Source organism: Stigmatopora nigra, chromosome 13 (genome assembly GCF_051989575.1).
Source record: "Stigmatopora nigra isolate UIUO_SnigA chromosome 13, RoL_Snig_1.1, whole genome shotgun sequence".
Taxonomy (NCBI): domain Eukaryota; kingdom Metazoa; phylum Chordata; class Actinopteri; order Syngnathiformes; family Syngnathidae; genus Stigmatopora; species Stigmatopora nigra.
This window is the reverse complement of record NC_135520.1, coordinates 9,244,464-9,260,016: the sequence shown is the minus strand read 5'-3', so window position 1 is coordinate 9,260,016 and position 15,553 is coordinate 9,244,464. Positions and strand designations below refer to the sequence as shown.

The 15,553-nt window shown below is 38.0% G+C and overlaps 2 protein-coding genes across 2 annotated transcripts in view; one reads left to right on the top strand and one right to left on the bottom strand.

Annotated features, from left to right (window-relative positions):
- Positions 1 to 376: 376 nt before the first annotated feature.
- Positions 377 to 15,516, bottom strand: cnksr1 (connector enhancer of kinase suppressor of Ras 1). Its single transcript, XM_077732042.1, has 21 exons — positions 15,261 to 15,516; positions 14,158 to 14,315; positions 12,023 to 12,225; positions 11,647 to 11,731; positions 7,119 to 7,163; positions 6,934 to 7,053; positions 6,101 to 6,160; positions 5,881 to 5,946; positions 5,628 to 5,756; positions 5,414 to 5,529; positions 5,005 to 5,135; positions 4,712 to 4,884; positions 4,595 to 4,628; positions 4,343 to 4,518; positions 4,130 to 4,203; positions 3,966 to 4,037; positions 3,688 to 3,758; positions 3,305 to 3,366; positions 3,157 to 3,238; positions 2,916 to 3,097; positions 377 to 2,458 (listed from the first exon to the last, which is right to left on the bottom strand). Exons 1-21 carry the CDS (start codon positions 15,310 to 15,312, stop codon positions 1,997 to 1,999), a joined length of 2,553 nt encoding a protein of 850 aa, XP_077588168.1. The 5' UTR covers positions 15,313 to 15,516; the 3' UTR covers positions 377 to 1,996.
- rps6ka1 (ribosomal protein S6 kinase a, polypeptide 1) overlaps positions 15,113 to 15,553 on the top strand; it is a 31,878-nt gene continuing 31,437 nt past the window's right edge. Inside the window, exon 1 of the mRNA XM_077732043.1 lies at positions 15,113 to 15,496. Within this exon, the coding sequence (XP_077588169.1) occupies positions 15,311 to 15,496 (186 nt within the window). The 5' untranslated portion in view covers positions 15,113 to 15,310. The remainder of the gene's footprint in view (positions 15,497 to 15,553) is intronic.

Below are 15,553 nucleotides of genomic sequence, written 5' to 3'. Positions count from 1 at the left end.
ATAATTAAAATGCTAATTGTTTTACCATGCAAACATTTAAAAGCATTTAATTACTTGATTCCTCATGTATAAATATATATAAATAAATATATATAAACCATACTGGGGAAATACCTAAGTACATGAATATAATAATGAAACTACAAATTATTTAAAAAAAATACAAATAAAAATGGCAATACTTAATGTTAAAATGACACAAAACATCAATGGCACTGAGTGGCTTAAATTGTAAATTTAGGCAACTGTTTTTAATGTAAGGCTACATCATAATCTATATATTCCAGATATGATCTAGTAAAGATCATTTAAATGTGGGTGATCATTATGGTTAAAAAAATAATTATTAAAGGACCCAATAAAATAAATGAGGCAGTTTGGGCACATGATTTTTAAATAATATACTATGAACTCATAATAATCATGTTGCATGGTTTGTACATGCACATAACTGAAATTGGTAAAAAGAAAAAAGTACAGAGCTCAATTCAAAAAGTGAAACTGGGGTTTTAGAGCTATGTTAACCTTGTAAAATCGGGTGTTCACAGAAACTACATTATGTAAGAAGATTTTTTTTTACACTCATCAGGTCCCAATTAGACTAAAAAAATAAAAATGCATGCCTTGCAAGAGTTTAGGAATATTTTTTTATACTATAATCTGATTCTGTGAAGGCACAAAATTAAAAACAGTACCTTGGTAGTTCCGTATAAAGAATTTGTGCAAATCCCAATTAAAAAACACATGCAACACAACAATATCTACACATAATATTTTCAAAAGCATGTCCTATATTACAATCGCTATAAAACCAATGACATGAAATTAAATACATTTGTTATACTTGCATTTGCAACTTTTTCAAAGGGCACTTGTTCTTTAAGTCAAGCTCGTAAATCTGTAGAAAAGAGAAAATACATATGTATTTATACATTTCACATATGAAAAAAAGTCTTTTTGTTCAAATGTCACACTTAACACTAAAGTTATGTTGGTGCCTCGTCTTACGAGTTCAATTAGTTCACTCATGTCTCAATCATTTCACATTCAAATAAACGAAAATGCCATTTATTGGCGGCAACACCACAATAAAATAGGTCAATTATCGTAACTACTTTCCTGAAGAAAAAATAGCGCACGAGTGTGAAAAAACATACACAAGGAAGAAGTTAAAAACTGCTCAGAAGTTGCAGTAATATTAGTCGTGTAATTCTCATTGTTTTAAGAAGACTTTTCCAGTTTACCTGAACTGGGAGTGGCAATTTACAGTTTAGAGCAAGTCATTGGCCTCTTTTGGGATTATTTTCCCAAACTGTTTACTAATTTGGCTGTCATCATGCCCTATTTTTAATGTAAAAAAAATTTGCTCTACTTGAATACATATCTCTTTTCACATTTCCTTTTATACACAGATAAGGACTTTCTTTCACCTTCTTATTTTGTCCAAATCTTTAAGGCTCAAAACACTAGTGTGTAAGGCTTCAATGGAAATACACATAATTTGCATATATTTTTTTAAAATATTGCAAACCACCTGAAAAACTAAATGGTTGTTGTCAAGATAATAAAAAAAGGTTTTAATTCTTATGTGAGTGAACTTCTAGTCTGCAGTTTTTTGCTCAAGTAAAGAATTTCTATCAGTACTTCTACTTTTAGTAGTCCTATCTCAATATAGTACTTATACCTGTTCTTTAACGTAACTGTGAATACATTTGCTAGCTTTACTTCTGTGGCTATATTTCTATAATAGAGAAACATATGTATAAGTCTAGCTAGCTTGGTCTATATTTGTTGCTCTGTATCCAACAGTTCTTTCCAAATGAGTACAGGGTGTTAAACTCCCACCAACTCTCATCTTTCCTTTCTGGGAAATCCATGACACAATCGCTAATGTGTCTCCAAACCGCCATTTTTTTCCAGCTGGAGCTCTGAAGTAAACCTTCTTTTTAAAAAGAATTGACTTTCTCTGTTGTGACAAATAAGAAAGCAGATGTGTTTAAATAAAGAAATAAGAATCGGAACCCTCTCCACTTTCCCTCATATCACTCAACTCCTTGTTAATGGATTCCTGCAGGGAACCCAGTGAGATCTCCAAACCGAGACTGCTCCTCTCTTCCGTTGGAGAGACCCGAGGGAGCCCCGGTAGAACATCTGAGGGCTCGGCGTCCACCAGCTGCTCGCCGACGGTAAGGTTTAGTCTGTACGCACCTTTTGTCTCCGCGGGGCTTGTTTCCGGGGAGACTGTTTCCAAGGCAACCCCATCACCAGGTGTGTGTCGTGCCGTGAAGTCGGTGGCGGCATCCTCTACTCTTGGACTCTTGGGGGTCCCGACAGAAACCAGTCTCTCAATTTCCTGAGATAGTTCTTCGTTCTGCTCCTTCCACTGCCGATACTTTGAAGCCGTCATGGCGTCGCCTTCCAGAAGTTTGTTGATCTGCTGTAGTTCAGCTTCTTTTGCCTAGAAAACGCCATAGCGACTATTTATCAATCTATCATAAATCCACAGCAAATAAGTAAGAAAATGTGATAGGGCCATTTTGAATAAATAATTCAATTATTTTTTGTAAAAGTAGTTGTTTTTTTCAACAATGGAAAAAGTTGATTTGCTGTGGTGACCCTCATTAATTATATTTAGAAACCACTGGGCTTTAGACTATTATATTTTAGTGACAATTTTCCATTTTTTATTAGATAGGTGCTGTTTTCTGCATGCTTAAAAATTCTATTCCTTTGCCACAATCATATCTTTCTTTTTTCTTTGCCACAATCGTATCATTCTTTTTTTTTTTTTTTAGGTCAACAACAAGTTCCAAACTGAAACAGTGGTCTTTTTTTTTTACCAAGAATTAACAATACACTGTACATGATGATGAACTAAACTTAAAGGGTGAACACCCATGTTTTTGCCCACTCACCTTCAGGGTACTCTGCAATGCACGTAACATGAGCGCTTTCTCGTTAATGACGGGGTTTTTGTTGCGCCGAATAAACGACCTCCTGAAATGGTCATGGGTGATCGGCTGCTCGTGGCCCATCGGGGACACACCACCTTCCTTGATATTATTTAACATCTTTCCCATCTCGTCTTCTGGAGCGACTAGAAACCACCAATAATTAGTCGGCATGCCGTTACATCCGAATCAAAAGAATTCATACCTTTGCTGCTCCCTGTTGACGGACTTGACAACTTAATGTTGCTCCTTCGTTTTGGGCGAGGCAGGGTGCTAGACTGCAATTTCTAACACACACATACACTTATTATGGGATAATTGTAGACAAATATTGTGTTAACTTTACCACTGACCTTATGTCTTCTGTTGGGGGAAGGAGATCCCTCGTTTTCTGATTCTGTTTCACTATAACACTCTGTAGGATAAAACACACAAATGTACTAAGGGTGTTGGTTTAATAGCAGTGGAAATTAAGCTTGCAAAAATATCATTTGAGTAATAGTACTTAATGGAAGTAGTCATTAAAAAACGAACAATTTAAAAAACAACTTTAGAGTGACATATTGAGGAAATCCCCAAGAAGTGATGTGTTTTTTTTATGACTAACAAAGTCCCTTGCCTTAAAATGGGCTTCCCGAACATGAAAATACGTCATAAAAAACTGTATTTTCAAACATAATCCAATATTTTTCCCATTAATTCCTTAACATAAAAATTGAATTAAGCAAAAATGTACCTTCTTCGCTGTCTGGGCCTGGGCTGAGTTTCTTGTGCTTTTGAATGGTTGTAATGAGGCAATTTATCCACCTTCAGGAATAAAAGATATTTAAAATCAGGGCCTATTATACATAAATTTACCATCATGTTAAACTATAATTGAAAAAAAGGCCAAATGCACTATGAATAGAGACTGTTATGTGTAAAACTACCTGCAGATGGTAGTGCAGACTAAATATTGCCTAAGTACTACTATTGACAATTAATTTGAACAATAAATTGTGGTTTCCAACTTACTTGCTCATTTCGCTAACATTGTCCGCCGCAAAGAAGAAGTTATGAAATCGCTGGTGGCACATTTTAAACACACTTTGGTGCAGGTGGGGAAAAAATAATAAGAACAATTTATCAGAATAAATCACAATCTAAATAAAACCGCAAACAAATATATTTGTCCTTACTATTTCCTTTTGTGCTCGCCTGCACTTTCTATGTTGTAACTGGAAATGTTGACAAAACCCTCTGCTTTTTCATCCTGGATTAATTAAAAAAAATAAAAAAACAGCATTAAGATGAGTACAAATGGCTGTCCCATCCTTAATGAATACATTTCCAATTTCTGTGGATTCAGATTAAAAAATGTGCAAAAAAATCATTAATTCCATTGCAAATACCTGTTGACTGGTGTACCAGTAGAGGGAAGGTCCTTTAAGGACAAACCAGAAGCGCTGCCACTTCTGGGTGATGAAGACACTGCTCTCCTTCCTCTTTTTCCAAAGCCAGCCGTCGCAGTCTGGCAGGACCAATTCTCGACAGGACACGCGGCGTCGACTAAGGGCCGTTGACATTCCTGAGTTTGACGGGGAATCAAGAGATCAATGTATTTAACGTAAGCTCTTGTGGTCTGCTATCATCTAGAGACACACCTTTGGTAGAACTCTTCTTGGCTTCCTGGTGTCGCTAAAAAAAAAATAACAGAAATGGAATTAAAAGTCCAGTAGATGTAAGATGAAGTGGAATAACTGGTGTTGTGATCTTCTTACCGTGTGCCCAACCATTTCAGGACAGGAGCTAACGCTCGCTCTGTCCTGGTTTAGCGCTTGCAGTGAAGAACTTCGGTAGATTTTGGGGGGTGAAATGCTTCGGGGTGAAGGGGTCCGAGCTCTACTTCTAACAAGACCTGGTGAAAGTCTTGAACCAGGACTGTCAAATTCTCCTAGATAAAACAATATTTTTGGTGTTATACTTGAAGAAGATCAGAAATTATCAGAGGGGTGCAAAGGGGTGGGAAACTGGAGTATATATTTGATATTGGAAGCATTTTCTAGTATTCTACCTGAAATTGACAGAAATGACGACGAAGTGCTTTGCAGCATAAGCCTTCTTTCCAGCTCCTTGTCAGCAGATAGCTCGGACTCCTCTTGTCCCATAGGATGCTCAGTTACCTCTGGCCCTTGAACGGCTCTCCTGCACACCAAAAAATAAAATAAAATACACACAATTTGAGCAAATGGGCAGATTACACCTTTATCATGTGCATCTTATCAGAAATAATCTAGTATAATACATTGAAAACCAAAATTTCAGCCAATGGGCTGCCCTTAGTGTGAGCGGACACTATCAATTCTACTGCTATTTTAACCAATCAAAAGCGAGTATCCCAGATTGCTCTGTGTATGTATGTGCATAGGTTTTTCTTCCACCTGGATGCTTCATTGCTACAACTACAAAAAAATATCGGTTACCTGAAGGACAAGGACCGAACAGAAGCTGCTACCCTTTCAAAAATAGAGTGCCTCGGATTTTCCTCTCCACCCTCTTCTTCCTCTTCCGAACTCTCCTCTCTGTAGAAGTCCTCGTCCTTTGGACAGGTTGATCAACAAGACTTGTGAGACAAGACATTTCCATTGGTGTAGGGTTTATGTCTTTTTACTAAAGAGCCGAAATGAATTGAATTACCTGGAGTGAGAGGAATCTCTGTCCAGGACCTCTACGACAAAGCGAGCCTGAAGACCTTTTCAGGACCAGAGTGACACCGTTTGGATTCTCCTGTAACTTCTTCACCAGGTTAGCCCTGCTCCAGCCCACCTGATGCCATAAAAGACGTACACAAGCTTGATTTGTTATTATCTTTTCAACTGTTATTGACTTATTTATTATATATGAGATTAATTTTCAACACTTTTTGTGAGGCTTAATGGAAAAAACTTACCACTATCTGGTTATTGACTTTGATCACTTCATCCCCAGCCAAAATCTTTGCAACATTACTTGAAGGCTAAACAAAAAAAAAACACAACAACACACTTAAACATAATACAAGAAGCAAAAAAAAGCCAAGTAAAAGAATTTAATAAAAATCATCTTGTGGCAGCATAAGATAAAAGGTTGTCGGAAGGGTTGTGCTTAATTTGTAGTAAACACAGTCTTACCTCAGCTGCAGTTCCGGTCACATAATGGTTACTGGAGCCAATGGATGTTATCTCGATGCCCTGAGATGGACAAAAAAGGGAGAAAATAAAACATAGATGAACAAAGATGGATTACTTATTGACGTCAGACTCAGAGCAGCATTGATTTGTCATCACTGGGTGAAATATCGACATCTGTCTGCATATGTATTGACAGCTCGCTTGGTAATTAACCAAGAGCTTGCTTTTATTCATTATATCCAGTCAAAGGCACAAACTAATCTCACTCTAGCTACAAAATCAATATATATTTTACACAGGTACACAAAGCTAATTAGCAGTCATGGACATTTCTGCTTTATCACTAAAAGCGCAAGTTAAAAGGCTTATCCCAAACGGTTTCTTTTTGTACATTCTGTGGGAAGAATTAACAGTCGTGAGTTTTATTCACTCATTGAAATTCTGGCTACCCATCCACTTCCATTTTAGTTATAAAAATCAAATTGTGAGCATCTACTGTGAATACAAATCTAATGGAATGGTGACATTGCATAGAGGAGTCAGGGTTGATATTAAGATCATGTAGCAGTTGAGCTCGTGGTCCATGAGAAGAAATAAATAGAATTCTTCATTTGAATGAAACTATGATACAAAAGGATAACTATAAAAGAGACAAAAAGAGGAGAAAGATGGTTTAAGTGGATCTTCTGTATTGTTCATCTGATTTCATAAGACGTAATTGCATTGATTTGATGACAAAAACTATTACTGGAATTGCATAAAGTCCAGTAAAAAAAGCAGAATTAAATTAATTTGGTGAAAGGAAAACTTGAAATAATAAGCCTCAAATTTACCAACTGGTCTCCAGGTGATGCGGGCACCAGGTCAACACTCTCCAACTGTGTGGTGTTGGTGAGAAGCTCTTCTGGGCTGGAGTTCAGGATCTCGTCACAAACCAACACCAATTGACGGCACTGAACGCACAAAAAAGGATGTAAATGGATGGCAAAAAAACTATGACAAGATTGAAGCGACGTACCACAGAGATGATGTCCTTTTCCTTCTCGTAGACGCAAATGTGTTTCTGTTGAATGAGTAAAAATGGCACATGGTCAATATCTGTTAAATAATATTGATTGATACTGTTTTGCGGAAATGAGATAAACCCAAAAAAACAGGTCATTTTCAGCCAATCAGTTCACTTGCAATCTCATCACGTCAAATCACGATTCAGCCACATTGACGCAGCTAGACGTCTTATTCATTCAAACTAGAAAGGTTGACAGCGAATGAATGCTCATTTGACGCATTAAGATAACCCTCCCAGTTCATATTGATTGGACATTTATCTCTATTAATGTCAGCCAATGGGTTAAAGTAAATGGGACCATTGTCTTATTAAATGGAGATCCCCAAAGAGCTTTAGATATCTTGGAAAATAGGAGAAATGTCGCAAATAAGTACATTTTAATGAGTATGTTCAAGATTTTAAAATAGGAGAGGATAAACAACCATCCGTTGGCGCTCTTCTCTGAATAAAAGACCCACAATTATCACAGAAATCACTTTTAAAAAATCCTACTTTGAATTATTCCTCATTTTCACTCAATGGTTAGGCATAGTAAAGTGCAACACACCATTACTAAGCTCTTTCGCGGGACCGTAATGAAGTGTTAATTACGTAAAGGCTTCCAGAGCACCTAATCTCTGTGAAATTGCAACAGACCACAGTAGCAGACTCATTTCAAACAAATTATACACACTGCAGTGGGAGCTGTGATGCTTATATCGTTTTTTTTTTTTTTGTCCTACTCATTCTAAACACCAAATAACCATTTAAAGCCCTACTTTCACAGATTTTTACACACCGATTAAATGGTAGAATTCTGTCAAAGTATTCAAAAATGAAATGATCTAGATTCACACAGATCCAGAACTGATAGAAAAATGAATTTAGAAATAGAAAGTTGCATTGTGAGAGACTCACAATTATTTTCTAGGTCTCCTCTGGTGGTGGTATTTGAGGAACTACATTCCAGTGAATTAAAAGAGAAGTTGTGTTGTTTTCTGATGGGTTTTATGGCATGAAGTGTGTGTGAGTGTGTCTTTTTGTGCCTTTGGCTCAAAGCTGCGGTTGTCAAGGAAACAAAGATAAGCTATTATGCAGAAGTCACCTCTGGGAAAATAAAGCAACACATGGGCACAAAAAGCAAAAAGGCTCAATTTTAAGGATCAACAAAGCAAAAACGCTTAATATAAATATATGTTTCCTCATTTATTATCATCTAAAATATCCTCTGGGGACAAGTTCACATTCATCAAATATTTTTTTTATTTTCCAGTGGGTCAACAGTCTGCTATAAAAAGAATTGCCTCTGCCAGCTTCTTGTTTTCAATCACAGTTTTACTTAACCTCTCTAAAAGGTTATTAATCCACTTTAAAAGCTGAAATTAAATGTTTAATAGCATCCAAAGGTTAACCTTATTTAACTCACTGTATACCATTAACCATGATAGACATCCAATTCATTTAATACAACAAAATTCACAATTACTTAGTTAACAACCAATACTACCATTGAGACCAATGGTTAATTTCAAGTCTTCAATTATAACTTGTTCATGTTTTTATTTGGAATTAGAGAGCTAGGGCTCCATGAGAACCACATACCTTAAACCAAAAGCCTTAAAAGATATATTTGCACCAACATCCAGGTTCAAAGTTCAAGCAGTTGTCCCCCTTCAACTAGCTGATCAACTCAAAAAGCAGTTTGAAGTCAGACTGCGGCGAAACCTGCAACAAACACCAGCTGACTTCCTATCATGGTAGCCCTCAGGCCAGTGGGAGGCAACACAACACAACACAACACACACACACACTTGACTAAACAGCAAATAAGAATCCTTTCTTTGGTGTTGAGCATGAGAATGTTCTCCAGAGAGCCGTGACTGATAAAATGCTGTGCTACTGATTCGAAATATTTGTGACGCTTATAGCAACACACATACGCCAGATGTAATGTGACTCACACCACGTGTATGCGCAAAGACATCTACAAGAACTTGTGAAGTTTTATACAAACAGTGTCAACGTGTAGGCCGAACAGCTGTCAATGTGCCATTATTATTGGAAAGCTAACTCATTCAGTGGTGGTATTCACAGAGAAAGGCAGCCAAGAGGGAAGAATGAAAGGGCATGTTCAGTGGGATATCAAAAAATTATGACATTTGCATTGCTTCAGTAGCAATGCTGTATACATTGTTAAGAAAGAAAAAAAGCTTTAGTCTGTACATACCTATGCAATATATCCAAATAAAATTCTGTTTCAATCTGGATACAAAAACACAAATGACAACCACACCCCCCACCTAAAAAAAAAATTAAATTATTCCCACATCGTGGCCAAAAGTTTCAAAAGCTGTCATTTGTAATCATAACATCACACAAATATTGACAGAAATTTAACAACAAAATCTAAACCTTACTGCTCAAAAATCCTCCCCAATCCCCCCCAAAATGAAGCTCAAGAAAAGGCAATCACAAAAAAGACCTAAAAACACAGACATACGAAAACATGTATAAGTTTAACAAGAATCCAAAACAGGAAGACAGTGAACAATGGAGTCATTATCTGGCTCCAAGTACAGTGACTTATCAAGAAGCCCTGATCTCACTAGTCAATTGCATTTAGTGGAGATCAACATGAGCATAGAAAACATCCTCTGAGTCAGCATCATTTTTCAGCTCCACATCGTTGTTCTGTGTCAAACAGTTACTCTCCCAGTACGCCAACACAATCAAGCTAATCTGACGGATCCTATTTTTGACATCCGTTTTTTTCTTCTTCACCTACTTATCAGCTGCATCATCATTTTCACAGCTGATGCAGTCAGAAGGACTCCGATGAATCAAGGTGAAAAAATGCTTTCCTGATAACTACAACATTGATGCTTCGTCATTCACCCGGTAGGGTAAAAACTGGATTGGTCGCCCATCATAGTGTTTAAAAAAATCAAAAAAAAATCTTAATTCTTAATTATATAATTCTATAACAGTGACCTGGCACAACTGTGTGCTAAATGTTAATATTGCAGCCTAAATAAATCAATAGAATTCTGGAATGAGCAAAATTAAGTCACTTGCACAATGAGGGTTCATCATTAAACCAATAAAAAAAAATGATTAAGTCAAAATATATATACTATAAAATAAATAGGGGCTCTTATTTAATACTACTTAACTAATTTATCTGACAGAATGAAGAAAATGAGAATCAGTCATTCTTTGCATACCACTACATGTAGCCAGCCTCATACAAATAGTCCTAGTTGCCCACTTTGAGAATCCCTGAGCTCCAGTATCAACTGAAGAAGTGCTGTATCACACATTTAGAACAGTATTAACAAACATTACCTGCTCTTCCAGGCTCCAGTCCAGAATAGGATTAAGGAACTAAATTTAAACTCTTCCCAAATCTGATGCTGGTATTCCTGCTATATTCCCATCAATAGTCTTCTCGGCAAAAAAAACTTTTCTTGTTGTTTTGTTAGGTCCAAACATCTGTCAAGCCCAACTTCTAAGTTAGTCTCTCCTTCACTATCACATACATCCTTTGGGAGTCAAAAGTCAGTAAACATTCACTATGTAATCCCTCCTTTAAGTCCTCCTCCTTTGACTATGTCAATAATAAGTCACTGGCTTGTTCCTTCTACAATGAGGATCAACCACACACCATGAAAGCTCAAGCCTTCTTCTGACTGTTTGCCATTTCTCCTCTAAGGACCTCGCGCTCTAATTTCACCCCCACACCCAGAAAACAAGCCCCACTCTCAGTCACATGATCAGCCCTCCTATTTCTTTAGTCTTCAAGGTACAAGCGTCTTGAAATATTCCAGGAATGCTGAGATAATACATGTGAGGAAGGTTTGTTTGGGAAAAAAAAAGCTGGTGCTCCTGTTTAGCTTTAAGAAGCCGCAGTTTCTTGGTAGAGCGGAAAAATAAACTTTCTCTTTACAAGTATAAAAATGAATCATGTTTTTTGATCACGCATGGCAGAGATTTAAATATAGTGATTAAACTGGTGTGTCGCTCAAAAGGACAGACAGTAGTGGAAAGACCCCACCCCCAGCCCACTCGTACAGGCTTAAGACCAGCCATGTGGGAAAAAAGTGAAAAACGATGTGTAATAAAAGCTTCTTTTAAAACAGGAATTTAAAACGTATCTTTATCAGGGGTCACATCCTGATTATGTCTTCAGAGAGCCATTGTGTCAGTCGACTAGTTACCGTGACAACTGCAGTATGTTATACAATTTGACAGCTATTTTGATCGTTGACGAATCATTTAGAGGGGGAAAAATGTCCAAATCCTCTTTTTTTAACCTTTAATAGCAAACATTCCGATATATTTTTCATGGTTTTATGTTTTTACATTTGTAAATAAAAATAAACTAAGTTAGCTGGGATAGGCGCCTTACAAGGATCCACGGTATGGATGATGAATGAATGAATAAAAAAGGAGTAACAACCCCAATGTAGAAAATGGAGGAGTGTAGAAATAAACCAACCTTTTGCACGATCACACCCAGTTCTTTGCACTGGTTCAAGATTTTCTTGCTGGTTGTGTGCCTGTTCAGTTGGGAGACCTGATACCTGAAAAAAGGTCATCAGGGTACTGTTTACTTACGACTCTTGATAGCACAATAGCATTGAATACAATGTGAATGATAGGTTGACTGAAAAAAAGGTTGGATTTGCAAGTTATTCATATTTTAATGCAATTCCTGCATAGGATCTAATACAAATGAATTTACACTCTCAATGTTGAATAACACATGGTCTTTCGTATACAATGCCACCATTGTTATTAAAGCCCGTCTTGGGTAAAAATACCACTTAGCCTACTGTGTGAGTAACAGTTAGATAACTTCCTTCTTCACTAACCTGTTCAAAACGGTGAACAACGCTTTCGCAGAGGATATAAGCTCCACCACAACTTGCAGCACACTAGAGGACAGCTTGGTGGCGCTCTGACCATCATAGCTGTTGTGGCGCCAGTGGCTCTGGATGCCCATCTGCAAGTTGTGAGCCACATTTCGTAGTTTCTCTGTCAGTCCTTGGAGGTTCTCCCCACTGTCACCGTATGACTAAAAGAGACAATTTAAAATACAATTGAACACATTAAAACAGACTACATTACTCAAAGAGTTAATGTATTTTGAATGGTAAACATGTCCCAGGTTATTACCCGCTCAATTGGTTGACTATTAACTATGAGGGCTTTATGGACCTTGCGACATTATACAGCAAGTATGGCAAAGAGTCATAGTAAAAAAAATGATACACCAAAAAGCACAATCATATGATTATGGCCTGGTATGTTTATGTTCCCGTTTAAGTTCTTTAAAACGAGAAAGTCATTTTAGGGCCATTATAGTTTTTTTTTGTCATGTCCACAGTTGTGTTTTAATTAAAAACACATCAGAAATGACACTTCGTTTGCTTACATTTACCCAAGTTATTAATTGGAAGTCTATTTTTTTTGTTTTGCTTGTTATATTGTATGCATGCAACAGAACTATTACTTACAATGTAAGGCTACTATGACTAAGAGCACATAATTACATAATAATTGAATCAAATGTAGCTGGAGTACCACAAGAGAAGGTTACATTCAAGATTCTCTCATTGAGGTCAAGAGGTTTGTCCATTCGGCCTTTGTTGTTACACATAAACCAGTGGCACTGAACCCCCAAGTGGCCATTAATTTTTCATAACCTTTATCCAAGCTGCACTGACGTCACTGCGCATAGGAAAGCTTTCCCCCATTCCCATGTGATTCTTAGTTTCGAAAATGGTCACAAGCCAAACAGGCGGATGGAGACAGTTCTATAATGTAAACTGTATAACTGGTTGTACATTATGAAAACCTTTTAACTCTTAAAGCTTTACATAATTCCAGTCATTCATTGAGAGTCAGTACGTTGACGTCTGTCTGGTATTTAACAGGAGACATAATCAAACTGCTTGAGCCACCAAGTGTAGGGCTCAATTAGCCTACCAACAGATTGCTACTGCTTAAAGTGTTATAAATAAATCTACTTCACAAGTGGTAACACAGAGATTCTGTGATTGGTTATTTGAGGATTAAAGTACTGGCTCGGCAATTATTATTAGGGATAGCCGAGCTTGAGGATATCTTTCATCATCAGGCTCTTCTCACCAAGAATCTTTTTCTCATGTTTTGTTGGGGTTGGGTGGCTGGGTGTCCATGCTATTGTAGTTATTGAGCTTCAACTGATGTGTCCTTTCTGGCTCTCCTTCCTTTTGTGTGACCCAAGTGTTCATTACTGTCATCAACCGCTGTCTGTGCTTTTTAAAAACCAGTGTTTGTGTGCGTGGGCATGGAACTGTCGTGTTAGGATTTGCTTCAACTGCAGAGAGGAGTGAAACCCCCAGAGCAGGAGGCAGGCAACGAAAGGGAAGTGCTGGTGCACAACTTAAAGTTTTAATGGGGGGAAAAAAACTACAAAATAACCTTACAAACAATAAAACTGAAGAGAAAATTAACAAAAATATGACTTTACTGGGAGGACAAAAAGGCAAACATTACAAGACCCAGAAAACACGGGGTTCAAATACACAGACAGAGAGAGGTTGATGACAATAACAAACATCTGGGTCACACAAGGGAAGGAGAGCCAGAAAGGACACAGCAGCTAAAACTCACATAGAATCACGTGGGCAGGGCACACATAGCCAGTCACTAAACCCCCCAAAAACACGACAGATTTGACCCGTTCACTGTATTTTCAGAGCTGCCGTTTGAGCTAGTAAAAGATCACTTACACAACAACAGTGAAGTTCACATGCTTCCTAAGGAAAGAACACGATGTTTTGAAACAAGCTGTCTCATAAATTCTGCATTCGATTGCACTGTAAATGATTGTTCAACCGCCAAGTATATTGCCAATCTAGGGCGAACACAAGACAGGATGCCTTCAGGGCAAACATCCATACACTATCACCATAGCCACATACTGTACACAAAATACACATGATTGGATTTCCCATCTCACCAAGGAACATAGCTTCTCCACAGCGTCGAGGAGCAGCTCCTGGTGGCCGATCTTGGACACCCCTAGCCTTTCCAAATCCTCCGAAGTCAACTGCAGGAGGTCCATGCCAGTGAGATGCCACTGTGATAAGGCATACCGATGCAAGGGTGCGTCCAGACCTGGCAGTGGAAAATAGGAAATGGGAAGAGTCAAGGTTCTTTCTCATAGCAAAAGCCCGGTAGATCTACGGGAAATAAAGCATGCCATGACATGCAACTGAAACATTGGACATTGTAAAAAAAAGAATTTGGGGTAACGGGATTGATGAATAGGGCTGATGCCTCGCAAATTAATCCATCTATCCATTCTGGACCCTGAACAGATCATCTTTCAAAACCTCCCATTTAAAATGAGTTTCCTGTTAATGGCAGACAATGGCGTTTATTTTATTTTTTTAACTTGTTTGTATTGTGTATGGTCCTCAAAGTGAGCGTGTTGGGTGCTTTTGTGGGAAAATTATTTGACACAGTATTGTATAATTTATCAATTGTTTGATTTTTTTTTATTTTATACTTGGAACAGACAAATTTATCAATTTGTCTGTTCCAAGAATAGTTTGTGGAATGTCTTATCCCAAAACCACCCTTTTGGAATTAATTGCCTTTCTAATATGTGGAATGTTGTATTTAAGACTATTTATTTCACACTTTGTAAAGATATTAAACATGTTTGAATAGTTAGATCCCTGTTTGTGGTCAAGTTTACAAAACAGGTATATTGTCTAAAATTCAAAGCAAAAGATTAGTTTGATGGGTGAATTTAGATCTCTAAGCTTTAAATAATGATGTACTATTTACTTTTTTTACACAACAATCGTCCCTTTTGTTGTACTTATCCAACACAGTAACACTCAAGAAGTGCAGTTGTTGACACGAGTGTTATGGCTCCTCCAGGCCACTTCCTCATTCCACCTCCACCTTTCACTTCCCAAAGGATTTATTTATACGTGTTTTGTAATCTCCGTGCTTTCTATTTATGACTCCAAAGTAGCTCGCGCCGACGAACAAAACCAAGAACAAAAACAAAAGCAGATCATGATAGGCAGAGGTGAGGATCGGGCTCACCTTGGAGCCACTGGCGCACCGTCTCCTCGCTCCAAGCCGTAATCGGCTCCATGCTCGGCGCGTTGCTCCAGTCGCTCGGCCTCGGTCTCGGCCCCGGCCAACTCCCCGCCGCCTTCGCCGACGCCGACGCCTACCTGGCCGCCGGGAGGCCGCCGCTTATGTTGCTACTGGAGGAAGAAGAAGGGGAAGTGGTCCTCGAATCGGACGAGGACGACGAGTGCCACTCTTCCGTTCAGGTAAAGGTGGGTGGGAGTACCCAGCGATCCCCCCCTTTACCCACCCACCTTCCATGT

Bases quoted from the DNA above. Each gene is read 5' to 3' on its own strand.
- cnksr1 (XM_077732042.1), bottom strand. From the start codon at position 15,312: ATGGAGCCGATTACGGCTTGGAGCGAGGAGACGGTGCGCCAGTGGCTC. The intron at 11,732-12,022 runs GTTAGTGAAGAA...ACCTTTTTTCAG, and splicing joins TTGTTCACCGTTTTGAACAG to GTATCAGGTCTCCCAACTGA. The intron at 7,054-7,118 runs GTACGTCGCTTC...TTGTGCGTTCAG, and splicing joins AAAAGGACATCATCTCTGTG to TGCCGTCAATTGGTGTTGGT.